Raw genomic sequence first — 21863 nt, forward strand, 5'->3', positions numbered from 1 at the left:
CGTGCCGAACTGCTCCAAATCCTTTCTCTCTGCATCGGGAGGAAGATGAGAAAACATGACGTTGTAAACACCAACTGCGGGTAATCCTTCGTACAAGGCGGCTGTGAGAACGTTGTCCCTCATCACCAATCCAGTGGCGGCTGCAATCGCAGCCTTGGCCTCATTAAGGGTTGCATACCCTGCGTACCCGACGCGCTGGGGCGCACTCCAGGTGATACGGACAGCGGTGTCTTTGAGCACTGTGGTACGACATGCGGTAGTGTTCAAAGTCAGCTTCGCAGTGAGTCTCCTCCCCTGGATTTGGCGTCCATGAAGGGCGACCGAAGCCTCCATAGCTTGCGCTGCGGTTGAAAACTGCACTTTGACGGTCAACCGCTTGACATCCTTTCCATCCGGAATACATAATTCGTCGACTTGATATGCTTTCAAAAGGGAACGGAGTTGGGATTCCTTGACGTCCGGTGACACGTCTCCAAGGTGTACCCAACGTGTTTCAAATCCAGTAGTCACGTCCTGGACATCGAAACCACTACGAAGTTTCACTGTGATATGATCTGCGATTGTCACGGGCATGACAAGATCCTCATTGCGAGTATGGTAGGGGGTGGCAGGTTGGGCGGTAGGTGTCGTGATGGGGAGTTGCCAGACGCTGGTGCGCCATCGGCACAAGTATTCCGAACTGGTGATGAAGCTTCTTTTGCGATACGTTCTAGTAGTATGTTAGAGAGTTGTATATTACCAAGCTCATAGAACTCACATCATTGGGGCGTTTGTGCGGGAAAGAGCAAGAGTGACGCATGCACCGACCTTGCAACCAGTCATAACAAACTTTCGGCTGGCGACACACCGGATGAGTGCCAGAAATGAAACCGGAAAGGAATGCACATACGTTACTGGATGCCTTGTGTCCCGTGTTTTCTGGTGTCGTAATAGTCGAAGCCGCCTGAGAATGTCGTTCTGACCCACGGGAGTTTGCTCCTGAGGGTAGGACTTGGGTCAGGGAGCACTGAACACTGCTGGTCGTGTCAGAAGATGAAGGTCGAGTTGAGTCTGGGGGTATCGGGATGAGGGCTAGCTATGCTAAGGTGAGCAGATAGAATAGTACCTTGATCTATTGTGCCTCGAGTACTGCCGTTTCGAACAGGTGCTTGACTCCTAACAGAACCTTCAGGAACTTTACCACCCTCTCGAGGTTTGCCGTTTCGTTGGTCATTAACGGGACCATCGGGGACTTCCGTACATCGAACAGGTAGTTGATCTTTAACAGGACCAGCGGGAACTTGCACGCTGTCTCGAGCGTTGCCGGTTTGAACAGGCGGTTTATATTTAACATGACGGCCGGGAACTTGCACGCTGTCTCGAACGTTGCCATTTCGAACAGGAGGCTGATCTTTAACGGGACTGTCGGCAACTTGCACGACATCTCGGGGATCGCCATTTCGAACAGATAGTTGAGTTCGCGATGTGTTCTGATACCATATGTTAGGGAGTGATGTATATTACCAAACTCAAAGCACTCACATCGTTGAGACGTTCGTGCGGATAACGGCACACGGCACGCCGGCAGCGACCTTGCAACCAGTCATAACAGACTTGCTTCGGTTGATGACCATCGGGCTTCACGGGATGAGCGCCAGAAATGAGACAGGAGGAATGCACATACGTTGCTGGATGGCTTGTGTCCCGTGTTTTCTGGTGTGGTATTAGTCGAAGCCGCCTGAGACTGTCGTTCTGACCCACGGGATGTTGTTCCCGAGGGCGGGACTTGTGTCATGGAGCACTGAACACTGCTGGACGTGTCAGAAGATGGAGGTCGAGTTGAGTCTGGGGGTATCGGGATGAGGGCTAGCTATGCTAAGGTAAGCAGATAAAATACCTTGATCTATTGTGCCTCGAGCGCCGCCGTTTCGAACAGGTGCTTGACTCTTAACAGAACCTTCAGGAACTTTACCACCCTCTCGAGGTTTGCCGTTTCGTTGGTCGTTAACGGGATGGTCGGGAATTTCCGTATATCGAACAGGTAGTTGATCTTTAACAGGACCAGTGAGAACTTGCACGCTGTCCTGAGTGTTACCGGTTTGAATAGGCAGTGTATATTTAACAAGATGGTCGGGAACTTGCACGCTGTCTCGAACGTTGCCATTTCGAACAGGAGGTTGATCTTTAATGGGACCATCGGCAACTTGCACAACATCTTGAGGATCGTCGTTTTGAGCAGGTAGTTGATTACTGACAGGACCGTTGGAACTCTGAGTGTGGGTCATCATTACGTTCAAATCGTGACGGTGTCAAACTTACCTGATGCTTGTGGGCGAAAGGACACTGCCGCCGATTGCACTCCCCATTCAGCCAAAGCTTGCAAGTGAGATTGGTCGGTATTATTGTATGGGCATAGGGGCACCACCTGCCCCGGTCACAGACACGAAAGAACCATTTCCTACACATCTCATCTTTGCTCGAAGTTGTCGGACTTTTCATATCCTGCTGGCCGAGCGGATCAATATGACTGTCAGAGCTAGAGATAAACCACTGCCCACCGTAGCCAGATTTGATGATGTTGGAGCAGTCGATCCTCCGATTGAAGGTTTCGGGCTCGACGATCGTGATCTCCCCCGAACGGATGGTAGCTTGACGCTACTTGACGAAATTGAAGGTTCGGGGGTTTCTGGTTTGATTGTTACAGCTTCAAGTTCTGCAACCGAGCACTCAGGTCCAGATGACCGTTCTTTACGAGCCCATTTCTGCAATATCATTGACTAAATCAACTGTCCGGTCAACCCAAGGAGATTGACCACTACCTTTGCCTTGGAAGGTGGAGGAAGGCTGATGTTAATTGACGGCATGGGTAATGCGACACCTCGACCAGCAGGCGACTGCAAACCTGGGGGTCGCTTGGGTGGTTCGGATGGTGTATTCAGTGTTTGCATATGGCTACCCAGTTTGACTCCTAGGGGTTGGGTGTCATGATGAGACATTGGTTCTGTGGGAGTTGGTAGTGTTTGTGATGTATGCTTAATAAGGATTGATTAGTTCGTTCATACAAAGGAATACTTGAATCGTACCTGATCAATGCGGAGATGAGGTTCAGTGGGAGGTTGCGGATGTGAAGCACTCGATTGGATGCCAATGTGAATACCCTCGGCAAACAGCGCAGCCTTTATATCAAAAATCTAACGCCCATGAAAAACTGCGGCTCATAGGCACGTGTAATGTGGACTCACAGGTGCAGGTGACTGTGACTTCTGCTGAGACGACAATCGCGAGTCAACAATGGAAGAATTGGTGAGGGGTATTCGTCCGCATGTGGAAGATACAGGAATACATGGCTGCTTGGGAGAAGTTGAATAGTCAAGGCTTGGATTTGGCTTACCCGTCCTATGGCACACAAATAAAGGCACTTTCGAAGAGGGGTAACAGCCTGACTCACGGTGCTGCATACAGTTTCTGAAATCGAGGCGGAATCACAGGAGGGTGTGGTTGAGCATTTTTAGAATAGGCCATAGCTGTACGATAGCTAGACGGGTTGACCTGAGGTTGTCCACAAGAGTCCTGAATCTAGTGAGTGGTGTACAATGCAGTGAATATGCCAGAAAATATACCTTGTTACCTTTTGGCGCTACATATAATTTGGATCCTCTATCACGACCAGAGACATTGATGATTGATGTAATTGAGGGCTGTTCTTGTCCGCAGGACTGTAGAAGTCTTTGATGTTTGGATGCATAGGTGTCCATTGTGTTGTCATGTGGGCCAATATGGCCAGTATGGTGTCTGGATGGTGGAAATATATGGGACTCCCTAGGGACACCGTGCGCAAGCATGACAGCTCACAACATACGACAAAGGCTGAAAGTTGGTAGGAGTTAGACGCTGGAAGCAGGATAGACCCGGTTAACGTTCCGGATTATCAATGACAAATACTATTGGGGCAGAGGGGTACGATAAATAATTATATTTATTTTTCATGCGCTTATCAGAATCATTGGCAGACTTCGGCTTCGCCGATCGGGCGTATCACGCGAACGACCAGCATGACTCGTTGGGACTACTGCCGAGCAAAATAAGAATAGCTTAACATAACAAACATGAAATTGAATTGATTGGGCGACATCAACGAGCATCCACGAAAGTTCACACCCTTGATGGAGGTTTCCTGTCAAGGCCTTAGGAATGTATGGAAAACCATTGTGCTTTCTGAATTAACGCAAAGAGAATACAGAAACATAAAGTGGTAAGAGAGAATTGTAACAATGTTTAATAAGGGTCGGGTCGACGACAGATCCTATCGGGTATGCGAGATATGCGAGGTCCAGTAAGTCGCCGAATGATCCGTGGGTCCAGACAGTCATTCCGTTGCAGACGCCTAACATTCGAGAAAGGTGACACATTTGTCTCCAGGTGAGAGTCGAGACGCCATGAACTTTCTTGCGGTTGCACCTGTTTTGAACCACAGAACTTGAGTGACAGTTGACTTCTGATGCTGGAAACTGCGACACTAGTCTGCGGTAGTCACATCAGAAAAATAAAAACAACAGTGTCAAGCCTCGGGTTACCATGAGAAGTGACAGTGCCACTTCCAGAAGACGCCAGAGGAATACCAAGAGACTGGTTACAGCTTGAAAAGTCTTGAGGCCGAGCAACGACGCTAACGTAATATGTCAGAAAAAAGAGCACAATTAATAGCAACACAAACTGGGTTCGACAAAACGTAGAAGCCACTGCAGGTTAATTAGCCAAGCTTCGTGTTTTGACTTGCGCTGAAAGGTGTCAATGAGGGCAAGGGCCGTCTGATTGATTGTTTCAAGTTCACGGTGAGTCACTTCCGTGAGCTGGGAAATCCTGTTGTCAAGAAGTGAAACAGACTCTGCAACCTCTCGCTGGATCTCTTGTATATGCATTGCTTGGGAAAGGGAGGTCTCCAAAGAGAATGCAAGCCCTGTGATCATACTCTGCAGGTCGTAAAAGGACTAGATTGCAGATGATGTCAACCTGCGATCAAAATGAAACAAAAAACCAGTCACGTTTTGCATAGCAAAGAAAGTCGCGTCAAGCGCGGACCATTTTTGCTGAACTTGATCCTGGGGTTCAATTAGAAGAATGTTGAGGAAAGTATTCAGACGACCGCACCGCGACTGCCCGAGATTCAAGGCTCTGCTCTGATATCAATGATGCGATTGCTTCAATTTCAGCGGTTAAACGCGATTCGACGAGTGATAGTAGCGACGACAAGGATTTTGAATGCTGCATATTCCTTCAGGAACGATTTGAAGGCCCAGAGAATGAGAACAATACGCTTAATGTCAGGTCATCAATCCTCTGATCAACCTGGGAATGTCAGCTTTCACCGATAAGCCGTAGATAGGTTAGTACCTTGTCCAATGAATGAATATGATCATCGAAACTGCGCTGGTTGATAAGTGACAGGGTAGTTTCCATCTTTGTGAACAGCTGTAAGGGCTTCTTCAATGGCTGTATCTGAGAGATCAGAAGGTCGCCTACTGATTGCGCATTTTGAATTATGGAAGTAGATGTCACATCTGCGACGTCGCGTATATTACCGCTAGTCGATTTCAACATGCTGATAAGATCGCGCAGGTCCTGTGAGAAGGAATCAGCTGGTCAATCGTGCTTATTGGGGAATTTCATTAACTGTAGATGATCGCTCCCAATTCTGGTGTGCAGCTGTGAATTCCCTTTGCTGTTCGAGAAAAAATCGAATCAGAGCAAGTTTCTCCATCGTTATGTTTCTATAGATATCCTTTGCAGTGTCTAAGGGGTGAAACGTGAGATCGACAGCTACCATCTATGCTGGAACGCACCGATTTCCATCCATCGACGAAACGCGAAGCACAGCTGGGCTGATCCCAACTATTAGCAGAACAGCCAAGAAATGACCCAGCCTCACGGATTTCTCGCAGATACCCAGAGTAGCTAGACCAAAATTGAGCGCTCCGAGAGAGTGCACTATGTATCGATGAGCGTTCGCCTAAAGCATGTCAACAGTGACGTACTCGACACAATCACCTACTGCATGATGTGGAATGTGTGATCCGACATTGTTATTAAATGGAGAACACTCGAGAGGTGGTGTATGGTGGCGGGCTGTAGCAAGTTCGCAGAGGGTGAGCCTGATAGCGACTAAAAATATAAGGAAGGTCTCAAATCGTGCACATGAGAACGAGAAACCTTGTATGCGCTCATCCTCGCTCATGTGAGATACCTCGCAACGACTTTGTGCATGCCTTGCGGCGTCTTGAAAGCAATCATTTTTACGCATATATCCATCGAATGCACCTGCAAATCATAAGATTCCTGTCCCCCATTGAATGCAAAAGATCGCGATCACCGATGCCAGTGTGTTTGGAAATCAGGTCAATCTCTTCATGGGATAGCTCAGCTAGTGAATAGAGCGTTATATATACAATAATACAAGAGACACAAAAACTACCGTGCATCTGAGATGAAAAACCTTGAGTATCATGCTTAGCAGAGGGATCCGGAGATTGACGCGACCATGACCAGGCGATACAGCACCTGATGAGGAATGTAAATGTCATGAGCCTGGAAACCTTTGCCATCGGGATATTGGTATATAATTTTATGTGGGTAACATAAACGTTGCACTAGGAATCGGACAAGATTGCCCCAAGTGCGTGCGATCGGTTCAGAGGGCTTAGTCAGCAGTTCGCCCAAGTGAGCACGGACCAACAGTCAGAAACAAAGCATTATCTGGATTCTGCATCAATCTGCGCATGTCATCTAATCCAAATCTATCCCCGGAGTCACCTGAGCGTCCTACTCTCGACAAAAGGGAGCACAGGGCCCCTACTAGTGCCAAGTACTGATGCTCATGTCTCAGGTTGGTGACGATGACTTCCGTACATGCTATCGCTGGGCCAGAGTTGCAAAATTTCAATGGTAGAGAGTGACAAAACACATCACAGGCTCACCGGAGATTGAGGATGTGTGGTCACTGGCACCATGGCATGTACACTCCGCCGCCGGTGAGATGGTCAAATTTTGCAATTCCGGTAGTAAATATAGATAAATATAAACTACGTAATATTGCTTCCATATTTATGCCTCGCGGAGTTCCATAATTAGAAGTCGGTGCTGCCGAGGTTGTGCACGAGGAAAGATATAGTGCGTACACTGCATGCACGCATTGTCCGCACTGGAAAACTACTAAATGGCTGGCTGTGGGCTCGTGCGCTGATCTGGGTGAAACTCGATCGAATTTGTAGGCTGTACAGTTGGAGATTTTTAAATTTGTGAAAAGCCTATATCCGCAATATTAATGCTGAATCTTGCTGACCCGATCTGAGTCCAGATAGAAACGACTAGTGCACAGGTCATCACAATGAGCATGTATAACGTTGACGATCATCAAGTCGCAGCGCAATGCAGTTATTATAGTTCTTTGCAGATTACTCTCCGCGTGGTGATTCTGTTGATGCATTGATGAACACCCATATCGGCTTACTGCTCTTAAGCTTGGATCATTAAATTCTTGGCTCCGCCTGTCCTTATGAGCCTACTACTCGATGGTTCGTCAGCTCATGTGTTTTCAGGGGTTTTTCTTGCAAAGTTTGCCTGCTGTTTGGCTTGCATCCTCGATGAAGGACAATGTCCTCTTTGCAATGAGCCCAGTGATGTGGAGCAATATCCTCGTTATCATGTCATGCCCTCTGCTATCCACCATATCATCTTGCATTTTTTGATCACTAACCGAGATGGTTCTAATACAGCGAGGAAATTCAAGAACACAGTTTATCAGCCCTCTTGAATAATGTCTGTGTTTGTTGTCTTTCTGTTTTGCGAGGAACACCACAAGGATTGTGTGCGTACGTGGAGCTTTCACTTTCAAGAATAACGTTCTCGATGGTGTGATGCTTGATAACGCAGGAATCATTGAAAATTCTTCTGACTCGACTACAATGGATGTGCCAATTGTTTTACTATTTTATGGGAGAATTATGTTCCCCGTTTTGCACTAGCGAATAACTTGTACCGTGAATATCAAAGGTGAAGAGACTCGGACTAGAGAAACTAAGGGCGAGAACAGAACTCAGTCTTGGTTCAAAAAGACTAAGGGGTAACTATGGACCATACCTAAGGGCGAGAACAGAACTAGTAGAGTAGTAGTTAGTAAGAGTAGAGTAGGGATGTCAATAAGATAGCTCACCTCAGTCTTGGTTCAAAAGACTGAGGGAGATTGTTCGACGAGAGGAGGAATTAATACGTTTGATTGGGACGGAGAGTCAATAGGAAACGTGTATGACGCATGGTAGGAGGAGTGTTCGTGTATGTAAAATGAAAAGGCTAAGTACGTGTAAGGGTCATATCTTGATACTCCCACTCGAACGCAAAACGCTAGAGACGCGGGCGTGCTCATTCAACTGGGTCTTCGTTTGACGATGAACGAAGAGCAAGCGAGTGTCGATGGTTGCGGAAAAGTTTTCGTGGTAGGGATTTCGTGAAGATGTCGGCAATCATATCATGTGTGGGTACATAGGGAATGATGATGGTGCCGTCGCTGACCAGATCTCGAACGAAGTGATAGCGGACGCGAATGTGCTTGGCCCGGTCGTGGAATTGAGGGTTTTTCGTTAGTGCGCGACTTCCATTGTTATCACCATATAACGTGGTGGGGGTGATCAGCGAGAGGTCAAGACCAAAATCGCATAGCAGCTGGCTGAGATGGATCTGTTCGCGGGCCGCGTTAGAGAGTGAGATGTATTCAGCTTCAGTAGACGAAGTCGCAACGACGGATTGCTTTTGGGAACGCCAACTGATGGGGGAACCGAAAAGAAAGTAGACATAGCCCCCAATTGAGCGACTGTCGTCTTTATCAGACGCGAAGTCAGAATCCGAATAACCGATGAGTCCTTGGTTGGACAAACCAAACGTTAGGGAATGATGTGTGGATCCACGAAGGTAACGAAGGAGATGGTGAAGCTGGCGGTAGTGGTCTATGCCAGGGTTACTCAGATATTTTGACAGCGCCGATACTGCATATGCAATATCGGGACGACTAACGCGCATGGCGAAGTTGAGTTCCCCAACGACACGCGCGTATGGCATGTGCGCAAATTGTTGGATTTCGGCTTGAGTGAGGGGTGCAGATGACTTCGTCAAGGAGATCCCTGGAACCATGGGGGTAGATACTGGTCGACAATCTGACATCCGAGTTTCACTGAGAATCTGTTCGAGAAAGGAGGATTGGTTGACGGTAAGGTGCTTCTTAGAGCGATCTCGTGTAATGTGCATTCCTAAGAAATGACGCGCTTCACCAAGGTCCTTCATTTCAAAACGTTTGCTCATCTCCGATTTGAAACCGTTAAGGAAATCCCGACAGTTCGATGCGAGCAACATGTCATCGACGTAAACAAGGAGCCAGATGGTCTTGTCATCTTTTCGTAAAACATACAGACTATAGTCTGCTTCGCTACGAACAAAATTAAAACCTTCTTTTCGCAGGAAATCATCGAGTGTCTTGTTCCATTGACGACCGGCTTGCTTGAGTCCGTAGATGGCCTTGAGGAGTTTCCAGACCCAATCTGGATGCTCAGGGTCTTCGAAGCCTGGAGGTTGACGCATGTAGATTTCTTCGTCAAGCTCGCCATTGAGAAAGGCGGTCTTCACGTCCATTTGATCAAGTTCAAGATCAAACTTAGCGACCATGGAGAGTAGTGCACGTACGGTGTCGTATTTTGCAACAGGAGCAAAGGTGTCGGTGTAATCTAGTCCTTCGATCTGTGTGAAACCCTGCGCAACAAGGCGGGCCTTGTGGCGGGCAATCTGGCCATTTTCGTCATACTTGTGCGAGTACACCCACCGTGAGCCGACTGCTTTTCTCCCTGATGGGAGTGGTGTTAAGACACCCACTCCTTTTTCTCCCAACGAAGCTAACTCTTCATTCATTGCGCTTTCCCAATGACCCGAATCCATTGACAAGCGAGCGGCAGCTATCGTTTTGGGGGGAAGCTTCCGTCCATCAATCTTGTTGCTGTCCGCCAAGGATACATGCTTCGCGGAGTGCTCAATGGTGACATCGGGGGTAGCACTAATACTAAGATTTTCTTCTTCAACAACCTCCTCCTCAACAGTGACCGGTACATAAGTCCAACGCCGCTGTACTGGGACATGTTTTGTTGGGATGGCAACAGTTTTCGGGACTGCTGGTCGCGCGTCAATGCGTTGACGTGTCGAACGTCGTGGCTCAGGAGATGGTACCGTTTCTACCGGAACTTCAGCAGGGACAGGGAGAACATTGTCGTTCGACTGCGGGAATGGCTGTGGAGGTTCGGGGATGAGAGGAGCAGAAGTCGGAAGTACTCCCACTGAAACGGTACTGGGTCCTGGTAGTGTAATACCGGAATCATCTTCTCCAGGTCGTGTGGTTCTGAAGCCGTCTTCTGATATCGGCAAATCATGTGGCAATGCGAGGGTGGGCTGCTGCATTGCAATGCGCTGGTTGTGTAATTCAACGAGGGGCGAGAGAACTGAGTTGGGTGTGCCGTAGAAGAATTTTTCATCAAAAAGGACATTTCGAGAGCGCACCGTCTGTCGTGTCGCTGGATCCCATAGAAGATATCCCGCATCTTTGACGTGCCCCAGTAGGAAGCACCGTCTCGAAACAAAGTCGTACTTGTGGCGATTGTCGTCTGGGATGTGAGCATATGCGAGGCAGCCAAACGGACGTAGGTGCGAGACATTTGGTAGTTCACCATAGAAGAGTTCAAACGGCGTTCTGTTGTCAGTAGCTGACGACGGGAGGAAGTTCTTGATGTATACTGAGTTGAGGATGGCGTGGCCCCAGAACGAACGAGGAAAACCACTCTGGTGATGGGCACTTAATGCTCGGGTGGCAATGGTCTGGTGTCCACGTTCGGCAACACCATTCTGTTCGGCTGTATGAGCTGGGAAAGCGGCGCATAGAAGTCGGGAAGGGCACGCAGTAGCGCTTGGACAAGGGTATATTCGTTGCACTTCCATTCGATGGATTCAATGACCTTGAATTGGGCCTTGATGTCCGTGATCTCCTTAATGGTCTTGGTAAGAGAGTCGCTATCAGATGCTTTGGGAAGGTCAAAGATACGGCCCATGAGGCTCGTAAAGCGGATGCCAACAGACGCCTGATACTTGTCTTCTAGCGCTTTCCAGATGACGGCTGGATCAGTGACACCCATGAAGTGGATGAGGTCACTTGAGTGTACCGTCATACCAAGGAGTCCTTTGGTTATGCTTTGGCGTTCTCGGAAAGAAATGACGTCCGCGCTCGCATCATGTGCCGCGAGGCGTTTGTTGAAGTCAGCCTCAGTCTCAGTGGTGCTTCTGGTTGGGCGCGGAGGACCCTTCTCATCTCCTGAAAGGAGGCGCCAAAGGTTGAAGAGCGAGAGCCAAAGGTCCATGGTCGTTACCCACGAGGTGTAGTTGGAGCCATTGGCGTCCAGAGGAGGGTGAGGAAAAGATGTTGGAATCCGGATGTTGGACGACGATATGGTGGACATGACAGGTGTCGAACGATGTGTCGGCGATGGCGACAATAGAATGGGAAGATTCAATGGGTGTGGTAACGAGCGAGTTGGTACGACAGGCGTTAATGGCGGCGATGGCGGCAAGGGAATGGATAAGATCCGCAGGTCAAGCGGGGATAGAGGGCGACCTTGTTCCAGTTCGGAAAAGGTCGGAGAGGCTCAGATAAGGCGAGTGGAAGCGAGAAACGAATGTATGCCTAGTCTGAGCCAGGGCTCATAACCTATCAAGGGTGAAGAGACTCGGACTAGAGAAACTAAGGGCGAGAACAGAACTCAGTCTTGGTTCAAAAAGACTGAGGGAGATTGTTCGACGAGAGGAGGAATTAATACGTTTGATTGGGACGGAGAGTCAATAGGAAACGTGTATGACGCATGGTAGGAGGAGTGTTCGTGTATGTAAAATGAAAAGGCTAAGTACGTGTAAGGGTCATATCTTGATAAGACACACCCCTGACATCGACATATTACACCTGCTTGGCGAGACCATTAATATATAATGCGACCACAAGGCTGAGGAATCGGCAGGCCGCCGCATGGGGAAATATTTTTCGGACATATATCTCACCAATGCATTGCATAGAAGTGTTTGTGTGGGATTCGGAACTAACTTTGAACTGCTTCTGATCAACCCGACATATGTTGGACGTTGAGTTCCTAACCCGATGTCAAGTCGGCTACGACGGCATCTTGTGCCATATTTTTACACCCCTCTAACCGAATCATGCTTACTTGAGCGTTCATTCGACTGTTCGGGTGTAAGGATACTTGCGTGCACAATCAATGTCACATTAGTATTGGATGTCATTTGACTTGCGTGGGTGTAATCGAGCCTATGCGCTAGTGCAGGCTAAATCATAGATTGGTCTTGAGAACGAATCAACAAGGACTCAAGGAGTGCAAAAAACGATCTTTGTTCGAAATGAAATTCAAGCATATCTGCCTTTAATTTCCTGAGAAAATTCCTCCGTAGTATGGAACTTCACTCCTAAATTGATTAATCGTGGGCCAGGGATAACGGTACCCGGGTATAGTCCAAACTCGGACAGAAAATCGTATCATCAAAATCTATCAGCATCAAGGTTTTAATCCTGCTGAACGATACCAATCATTTCCTGTGCAACATGTGAGTACATGTACTGTATCAGAGAAGAAAGTATATACGAACCTGTATTCCAGTGGTCGCGGAGGACACAAATGATACTGGCTTCCCCAGCGCTGACGGTAGCAGGAAGATTGAATCAACAAATTCCTGGGTTTTGATCACATACCCTGCTGAAAAACTTTGCACTGAAGGCATAGAACGTGCGGGAGATAACCTCTGATTCAGGATCTTTGTAGTGCTTGAGAAGCGCTAATGCGCACTGGTTAAGGTCCCGCTCGAACCACGTAAAATACTCAGGGGTTTGAGCGTCGTGTCTGGCCACGGTTAGCTCAAGGCGATCACAGGCGCAAGAGTATTGTACCTGCCACAAAGTTTGCATCAGCTATGCGCAAGTAGGCTTTATGGTAGGATATCTTACTTCCAAAGATTCTCCGAAAACCAGCCTTGAATGATGGGCGTCAACTACTCGAAAGACGCTAAGAATGAAAAATTGCTTACCGGTATATAAGATAGAATGGGGTATGCCAGATTCTCGGAGATAGTCATCTACGTTGGCTTTGTCTGACAATTTGATAATTAAACCATGCCGCTTCGCTGGACAAATGAAGACCTACTATCGAAGTGGTAAACATTTGCATACTTCCCATTGGATACCCTTGTACAGTGCGGAAGAGAACTGCGGAAGGCACGCATCGAGGCCAAAGTTACAAGAGGGAATGGCGGAATTCACCTCCAAATGAAGTACTTAACATCCGTTGCTTTATCAGCGTCAACGTCTTGCCAGGTAGCATTTCGCTGTTGTGACCTTGAGCGAAGTTCTTGGGATCATAATAGTCGGTGACCTGTTAAAACAGGTAGTAATCAGTCATGCCTTTGGAGGAAATGGAGGAAACTCCATAGACGGTCTCAACACCGGACAGGGCTTGCTTCAACGAGCCAATGTCCCATAAATCGGCTTGAGCGACCTCGGCACCGAGAGTCTTCAGCTTCAACGCCTTCTCCGAACTGCAGTTTCGAGTTATTGCACGCGGTATGAATGTACCATCTGCTAGTAAGGTTTGTACGACGGATAAGCCTGATGATTGAAGTAGGGAATGGGGGATGTTTTATTCTGTTCTGCACCTTGAGACCTTAAGTAGCCATTCTCAGTTTGTTTATGCCCTGTTGTAACACACCGTCAGGCGAAGTATTCTTATCCGGTAATTGAGGTGGTAGTGAGGTCCTCGCGCTATAATGTATTCAATGGCGAGTTCCTTGATGCCAGGTATCAGCGCTTCAGCGGCGACCGGTTGCGCTACGAATAGGGTCACCATCCACAAGAGGCGGGCAGACTTGTTCGCGCAGATCTGAGAGAAAAGGGCATCCGAGTCGGAATCCACAAAATTATTAAGATCTTGCAATCTAACCAAGCCAGTATACGTGATAACCCGTTGGGGCAAGGATGATAAGATCGATCTCCCCACACAAGTGACGTATGTTGTGGCGAACTTCAGAGACCAGAACCATCTGTAATGAGTCAAAACACAAATAGCTAGCAATGTCGTTTACCACTGTGCACGCCGCAAAGCTTACTGCATGTTCAAAGTTAGTTTGTCCATACCAAGTATCACTCACCGCGCCAAATTTCGTGCGGGTTCTCTGGCTAGCAACCAGAGTGACTGCTAACGTTAACAGGATTGCTCTGACGAGGCAGTAAAGGCTTAACGGCGGCCACTTCTGGTTTGCAGTGTGATAGCACACAATGATCCTTCTTTGAATGGGAAAGGCTTGTAAAGCGTTTCGCGTGCAATGTGCATTGGTAACAAGGTCGTTTACTAGTCGTGCTGAGTCGGCAGCATATACAACTTCAAATGCGGTGCCGTTCACGATAGTACCCAAAGCATATCGGAGTCCAGCTGACATATGAGTATGAAGTTAAAGTGTGAAGATTTCTGAACCGCACAGTACTGATATCGCCTATGTTTTACGTTTAGCCTTGACGTTGCACTGCATACATAGATAGATTTAAACGCCAGTCGTTCCAAGGACGGTGATGAGACACGTAACAAGAAACCGAAGCACCTGTCCAGTGACTCCAGTCTGCAACCACCGGTGGGCAAACAAAAAAAAGTCACAGTCACAGACCAGCTGGTCACGACTCACTAGTCACCAACTGGAACTTTCCTGGTGCCAGGTGTTCAAGTGATGGCCTGCGCAATAGTACTAGTACTGGTTTGCAAATCAAATTCGACTGATTATATATCCAGCACGGAAGTACCGTTATACACCAACATCTCCCACTCGCTCACCCCCATCTCTCAAATATGACCGTAATTTTCAATGATCCCAGTTGGTGGCCAACAATCAATTCAAATATTAAGTTCAGCTATTGGACAGGTTCGTCACATCAAGATGTCTAGTTCTAACATTGACTCGCAGTTTCGCAGTTGCTGCCGGCGTCATAGTAGTATATGATTGGGGTGAGCGGAATAGTGTTCGATAACTGCTGATATTCTCATAATGTTTCTAGTACTAACACTGGGACAAGAGGTAAGTCGATGTTATGTCGGAGCAGTCAACTCGCTGAGAATGGTGTCATAGATTGAACTGATATGGGTGAGTGACAAATTCCCGTATCAGAAGAATACAATAAAATCGCGACAGAGGCAACGCTGGTCTCTCATGACTGTGCTATATTTGGTTGTTCGTACCTTTTATGTTATATCATTAGCGTGGCTGGCAGGTTATACTAACTCCAATATGTTTTAGGTACGTTATACTGGAATACTATATTCTGTGTATGTGTCGAGACCAACAACTTACCACCGTGCTAATCGCTCATTTCTGACAATTAGTGTCAATGTTCTGCGTATGTCTCAAATGTGATGTGTCCGATCCCTTTGGCTCAGGCTGGCGGCACATAGAAGATTTGCCATTGGTCTCGCTGACGGATGCAGTGAGTATTACACAATCATCTCATTCCTACGCTCATATTTAGTGGTGAGCGAGATTCTGACCATTGAACTTGGCTCAACATAATATCTCAATAGGTGTAAGTCGGAGCTTTTGATACCAACATATGGAGGGTGTTCACTAATTGAGTTTTTTAGGTAATATTATGAATTACGCTCTGAATGGGACAAGTGCGGTCATATATGCCATGTTGGGTAGTAAGTTACCCAGCTGCAATACCTCTGTGATATTGACTCGACTAAAACATGGTGCAAGTCATCATGATTGCTCGCTTACATGCCATGTATCTAGGATCTAGAATGATGCTCATTTTTCTTCTTGTTATCTTTTTGGCTGTAATCATTGCTTACACAGTAACTGGATCAATAGCAATCAAGGCCACCGTAACAGGTAAGCTTTACTTGTTCACTTGAAGAACACAGCTCATTGGACAAACACCAGGGGAGCTAGTGCTCTATGGCACGTACATGTGCTATTCCGAAGGGGGCAACCAACTTCTGTATTTGATGTATTGGATGGTCTACACTGTCTGGGAGGTCCTCGCACTGTGTCTTTCAGTCTGGATAGCCGTAAAACACTTCCGTGACCTGGGACGACTCCGCCAATCGATAGGATCGACAACCGGGGACTTTTTCAGAGTGCTGATAAGACCTCACGTGCTTTATTTTGCAAGGTGAGCTTGCAATGTGAATGTGGTTATCTTTTTCTTAAGTTTCGCACATGCTAGCTTTGTTTGCGTCTCTTGCTTCAAGCTTGCTGTTCACCCTGCAGAGCTCATGGTGCGCCGACCTGTCGCTGATGTCTGCTTGTAACCACTGCTAATCATTTCCGTAGAATACACATTTTATGCGATTTCAGATACTTAGTGGTGCTTCTAACATTCTACTGTCCATGCAGATGTTTGTGCTGGGACCACGCCTCCTCCTTAGCGTTCGAGAATACTACGCCACACTCGTGGCCAACTCCGACGCAGAAACTAGCATGAATTCGATTGTCTTCCAGGAGCGTGTACTTATACTAACTAGTAGTACTGTGTAGGGAAATGCTTCGCGAGTGGGATGCAGGGAGGAGAAACTGGGTCGATGATCCGTCGAGGTGTTTATTTAACATATAACGTTTCAAAGTATATTTTGAAAGTTCTATGTAGCTACTTCGTGTCAGCGATGTACAAAATTTATTGTTCTGCAATACTCACTTTCACGTTGGGTGACATGCGTGTTTGGTCGAATGGTTTGAGCATCTCTCTCCATGATGATCGTGCGATCTGTCCATTAGGCAGGAGAAGTCGTGCCTAACGTAGAGACAGTGCGAAAAGGAACATGCACTTCTCGATCATTAATTGGAGGCTCCATGCGTGTGGTAGATTAATAGTTTATCCTGTATAATTATCAGCCAGCTTCGTCTATCTCACCGCAAATTGGACCAAGACGTGAACATGTGCCAGTGTGTCGAATTACTTACTGTCAAGATGGTGGTGACATTAGCAACAAGAGCTACTGTCAAGTTGCTGTATAACTCGCCCCACTCGCTTATTAAGCATTTGTTTGAGCTCTTGAGTCAGCCTTCTAAGAATCTTCAGCTCGCTCGCGGTCGCAGACTCCAGAGGGCTTAAACAGCACTATGGCGACCAAAGAAGACCAAGAGTCGCTACGTCTTCTTGTCCAACATGTCTCCCGAGGATTCTATGAACCAAAGTTCACTATCATCATGGACCAGCTAGCCCGTCATCCGGTGTAAGTATCTAGAATGTGGATGAAACAGAGCCCGTTAACCTCTCAACCACGATGTGTACCACTAATTTGGCACCAGTCTCAAGGATGATGACCTGGCCGGGCGGATGGGCCTTCAGGCGAAAGAATTGAATAAACTTATGGCTGTTTTAGGGAACGACCGCCTGGTGCAAGTGTAGGTGTAGTCATGATTATTTCTCCGCAATCATATCTGATTTTACCCTGAAGGTACCGCCAAAATGAGCTCAAGGAAGGGGCTCAGAGGTCTGTCGGAAGACAGTACTATTACATTGACTACAAGCACTTTTGCGATGTCGTTAAATGGCGCATCGCAGAAATGCGGAGAATCATTGACTCGGGTCTCCGTAATGTCGGTCTAGACTCTTTTTTCTTTCTGTCACTCACTAAAACAAATGGTTCTGTTTAAAGGAACTTGACAACAAAGGTTATATTTGTCCGCAGTGTAGCAAGTCGTACACAACATTAGAAGTTGATAAGCTAATGGATTTTTCGAGAGGAATATTTGTGTGCGAGGATTGCCGCGCAGAAGTTGTGGAGAACGAGAACGCGGAGAACGTCAGGGGGAGTCAGGACCGGATGCAGAGGTTCAACCACCAGATGCGTTTTGTTGTCGAAGGATTGAGAAAAACAGAGTCTATGGTTCTTCCAGCGTGCGTATCTCAGTACATCAATCACATATCCTTCCTGACGCAGTATGCTGTAGGCTCGATGTTCCCACTTGGGTCAAAAATAATGTTGGTGATGTTGAAAAGCAAAAGGCTGGCCAGGTGTCAGGTTTGAAAATAGCAGGATCTGGGCCTGGTGGGAGACAAGAAGATGGTGTTGGCATAGTCATGTCAATGGACAAAGACGAAGCAACGAGACGGCAGGAACGAGATGCCGAGGCAGCGGCAAAACGACAGCAAAACGCTCTGCCAGCATGGCATTTGAAGAGTACTATCACCGGAGATCTGACAGCTCTTGGCATGCAGGAGAGTGCGCGTGCTGTGGCGAGAGAAGGCGAGGGTCTGCCAGTATCCAGTGACGACTCTCTGAAAGGGCTTGGAACTATCGGCACTCTACCGCGTCTACTTCAACTAACGGCGGTGACGGAAGATGTGAAACCAGAAATCAACCAAGAGATGGATTGTATGTCGTTTGCGATATGAATTCTCTATCATTATGACGATCTAACGGTATACAGATTACGATCAGTACTATGCCTCGTTGGCGGCCTCTAATGCAGTTTCCTCTCAGAATACGCCCAGATCTGGCCTCGGAAGCGAAGAGTTGGAAGAGGATGATCAAAAACCCTCTGTGCAGTACCTAGATTCCCTAAATGATTACAGGAAGCGGTCCCGATCAAAGGAGGACGAGGGTGCTGCGGCAACAAAGTTGCCCAAAATCGATGTCCCAGAACTAGAACCAGATATCACTGATTCTATGATGGAAGTAAACGGGGTGGATGATACCCCTGTATTAGGTGGGTTTTCGTTCTCTACATCAAGGATTTTAGTATCCTCATCATTGTGCCGCCTTCGCAGTTAACGGTGTCTTGAAACCATTTTCGGAAGTCACTGATGAAGATACCGAACTTATGACACCCGACGAGTATACCGCTTACTACGAAGTTTTGCAGTCGCGGTCGTAGACCTAATTTATTTAAGCTACCCTGGATTTAAGTGGTCGATGAAGGGAAACACTATAATTTGTTGTACTGATCCAAGATAATAAATGCATTCTCGTGTATGATGTACTGCCAGCGTTCGAGTTGGTCACACCTTCCTTGCATTAGTCGAACTACTTCAGACCGTGTAAAGAAGACTTCAGTAGGGCCTGTCCCCAATACAACTTGTTACTTTGGTATGGTCTACATACTCCGAGCTTCAAGCTTCAAGTTCAACACGTGATCGAGTCGTACCTGAGCCCTGAGCCCGGGAGCATAATTCGTGTCCAGCATTCACCAGAACGTTTAAACTTTGACAGTGATTTGTGACCTCTCCGCGACAACCCAACCTTGAGGAAAACGCGCCCTCATGTACTAGAGCACATCTGAAGCTCACGAGTTCGATAGCGAGTCAACCATGGACTGTAACGTTTTCAATCCAGTCGATTTGCCTTGCGGTCGTACTATTGAGAACAGGCTGGTGAAGGTAGTGTTTCCGTCTACATAATTCGAAGACAGTTGTTTAAAACAGATTCTATTGTCATAGACAGCTATGTACGAGCATATGGCAAATTTCTCTGGTGGCCCACCAAACGAATTCCACTATGGCTTATACTCAGAATGGGCAAAGCATGGCTGGGGAATGATTCTCACTGGAAATGTCCAGGTCTCACCTCAGCATCTGACCTTGGGCCGTGACATCGTTGTACCACCCACACTTGATGCAGAGGACGTCAAACCCTTCAAGAAGTTGGCGGAAGTTATCCATGGAGCTGTCGATGGCACGCGCTCCCTGGCTATCATGCAGCTATCACACGCTGGACGCCAATCAGCGAATTTTATTGGTGGTCGACTGCCTTTTGTTCCACCACTGGCCCCCAGTTCTGTCCGTGTTGGGGCAAGACATGATGAAAATCGTGGAGGGGGCGCAATATCTAACCTGATATTTCATGCGTTGTTCCAAGTTCCTACGGAGATGACCGCACTGGACATTCTCCATGTCCAATCCAGCTTCGTGCGAGGCGCTCTCTTGGCGTACAAATCAGGCTTCGATGGAATCCAGCTTCATGCTGCCCATGGATGTGAGTCGACATGATATTTGTGTTGATGTATCTGGGTCGAATTGAACTATCTGCAGATTTACTGGCACAGTTCATGAGCCCTAAGGTGTGGCCACTGTGTACTTCCAAAAGTTAACTACAATTACGCGTCAGAGTAATATTCGGAACGACAAATATTCAGTAGCACCGGAAAACGCCACTCGCATGCTGTCCGAGATAATTGAAGCTATCCGCAAGGTGGTGCCGACTACTTTCATAATCGGAATCAAAATCAACTCGGCTGACTACGTAACTTCTGGAAACACCGAGGAAGTATCTCAGGAAAGCGAACGACGTGTCCTGGATCACATTCGCACCATTGCAAGTTGGGGTGTCATCGACTTTATCGAGATTAGTGGAGGAGATTACGAAAAGCCCGGTATGGGAGCATATAAGGAGAATGTTCCCCAGTCTAACCCGATCTCTTACTCAGACTTTATGGCATGCAGTGGATCTCGAAAACTAGACCGCCAAACCTTCTTTGCGCAATTTTCACGGACAGTCATGAAGGACCTTCACCGATCGCCTGTCCCTTTCTCTTCCGTCCCACTCATTCTACTGACTGGCGGCCTCCGTTCCCACTCTCACCTACAAGCTGCCTTGATGTCGAGGCACGCCGACTTGCTAGGCATCGGAAGATGCGCTGTCCTCTGTCCCGACCTACCCAAGATCCTACGATTACAGCTACGAAATAACAAATCTTCTAGCACTTGGGTTGATAAACCCTTTACACGGGAACCAGAAGCAGTGTTCAGAGCTTCTAAATGGGTACCAAGTGTAAAGCTCATTGGCAGCGGCGTCGGGACTGCATGGTATACCACTAGAATGAGGGACATTGCTATCTCCCAGATCAAGAACCCTAGAGCAGAACCACCACCCGCGGACTACAACAGAGGAGGATTAATCGCTGTGTTCACGATGTGGGCTTGGTTCGACTCTAGAATAGCCCCGATTTGGGTCCTAGGAATACTCATGGTCCTTGTTGTCACGGCCGGGTTTTCTTGTCAGCAATAAAAATGGCGTCATCGGTACACCGGGCTAATCGGGACGTTCATGCCAGTGCGGCCTCCGAGCAGGGTAGGAGGGCCGAAGGCAACTTGGCGCTCCATTTCTTGTTCCCAAGGTAGTAGCCAATTCCCACCAATTGTCATCCCAACTAGGAGACACTGAAGAGAATCATACATTTCATAGGACGGACTACTCGTCACTATATATTCGACATGTGTTTGACTTGTGCAATTTGATCCAGGACTCTGACTAGCCGATCTGAAAAGCAATTCACAGCAGCTTGTCATTCTCAAATATTATTCCGATGTATCTCCGCGCGCGACGTCATCGAAAGAGTTTGTGCTGATTCAGCCTCTTTTTTTATCCAATTTTATGTCCATTGAGAGTGAGAACTCTCTGTACTAGGACAGTACTAACTAGTCTTGGAATCCCGTGCTCCGTGGCCTTCTCCAAATCCCGAAATGCACTGGTGTAGGGCGTACCCCCATGCGTTAGTCTGCCGTTCTCGGATTCAATCATGATTGTTCTCATTTCTGATCTTGCCCTTTCATACTTGTGCCGAAACCAGTTACGGATGATCATATTCTTGGAAGTCTCGTTATCTTGCTAAGACAGTCACCACTTCTGGGGATGCTACCCTGTGTTGTCTGGCCGGGGCATTCTCGGTTTCCCCGGCTGCAAGTAGAACCGTCAAAATGATAAGAGGTGATAAGCCCCTTGGAAAACTCATTACATCCGTATTGTTATTCGCAAAGCATGCGCTTT

At 47.5% G+C, this 21863-nt stretch overlaps 2 protein-coding genes across 2 annotated transcripts; both read right to left on the reverse strand.

Moving 5' to 3' along the window:
* Positions 1-10: 10 nt before the first annotated feature.
* F5891DRAFT_1240653 (uncharacterized protein) lies at positions 11-3762 on the reverse strand (the record flags this gene model as incomplete). Its single annotated transcript, XM_041369717.1, has 14 exons — positions 3600-3762; positions 3428-3549; positions 3222-3375; positions 3063-3170; positions 2799-3011; positions 2538-2741; positions 2299-2481; positions 1877-2249; positions 1664-1824; positions 1522-1617; positions 1130-1469; positions 890-1071; positions 758-828; positions 11-709 (listed from the first exon to the last, which is right to left on the reverse strand). Coding segments are annotated over exons 1-14 (3041 nt in total), but the record flags the coding sequence as incomplete, so codon positions are not given.
* A 423-nt stretch (positions 3763-4185) lies between these two features.
* On the reverse strand, positions 4186-6628 carry F5891DRAFT_1090635 (uncharacterized protein). The gene is made up of 15 exons (XM_041363499.1): positions 6449-6628; positions 6347-6397; positions 6187-6294; positions 6012-6138; positions 5906-5964; positions 5820-5858; positions 5651-5769; positions 5500-5598; positions 5371-5448; positions 5293-5325; positions 5128-5241; positions 5022-5078; positions 4694-4967; positions 4554-4645; positions 4186-4500 (listed from the first exon to the last, which is right to left on the reverse strand). The coding sequence occupies exons 1-15, from the start codon at positions 6576-6578 to the stop codon at positions 4255-4257; spliced, it is 1626 nt and encodes a 541-aa protein (XP_041216264.1). The 5' UTR covers positions 6579-6628; the 3' UTR covers positions 4186-4254.
* Positions 6629-21863: the final 15235 nt, after the last annotated feature.

This window comes from Suillus fuscotomentosus, assembly GCF_016647785.1.
Source record: "Suillus fuscotomentosus strain FC203 chromosome Unknown F5891scaffold_422, whole genome shotgun sequence".
In the NCBI taxonomy this organism is placed as follows: domain Eukaryota; kingdom Fungi; phylum Basidiomycota; class Agaricomycetes; order Boletales; family Suillaceae; genus Suillus; species Suillus fuscotomentosus.

Excerpts from the sequence above, each read along its gene's own strand:
- F5891DRAFT_1090635 (XM_041363499.1), bottom strand. The coding sequence starts at position 6,578 with ATGGCAAAGGTTTCCAGGCTCATGACATTTACATTCCTCATCAGGTGC. Across the intron at positions 6,295-6,346 it reads TTCCAAACACACTGGCATCG|GTGCATTCGATGGATATATG; the intron begins GTGATCGCGATC and ends TATGATTTGCAG. Across the intron at positions 5,326-5,370 it reads ATATTCATTCATTGGACAAG|GTTGATCAGAGGATTGATGA; the intron begins GTACTAACCTAT and ends TGACATTCCCAG.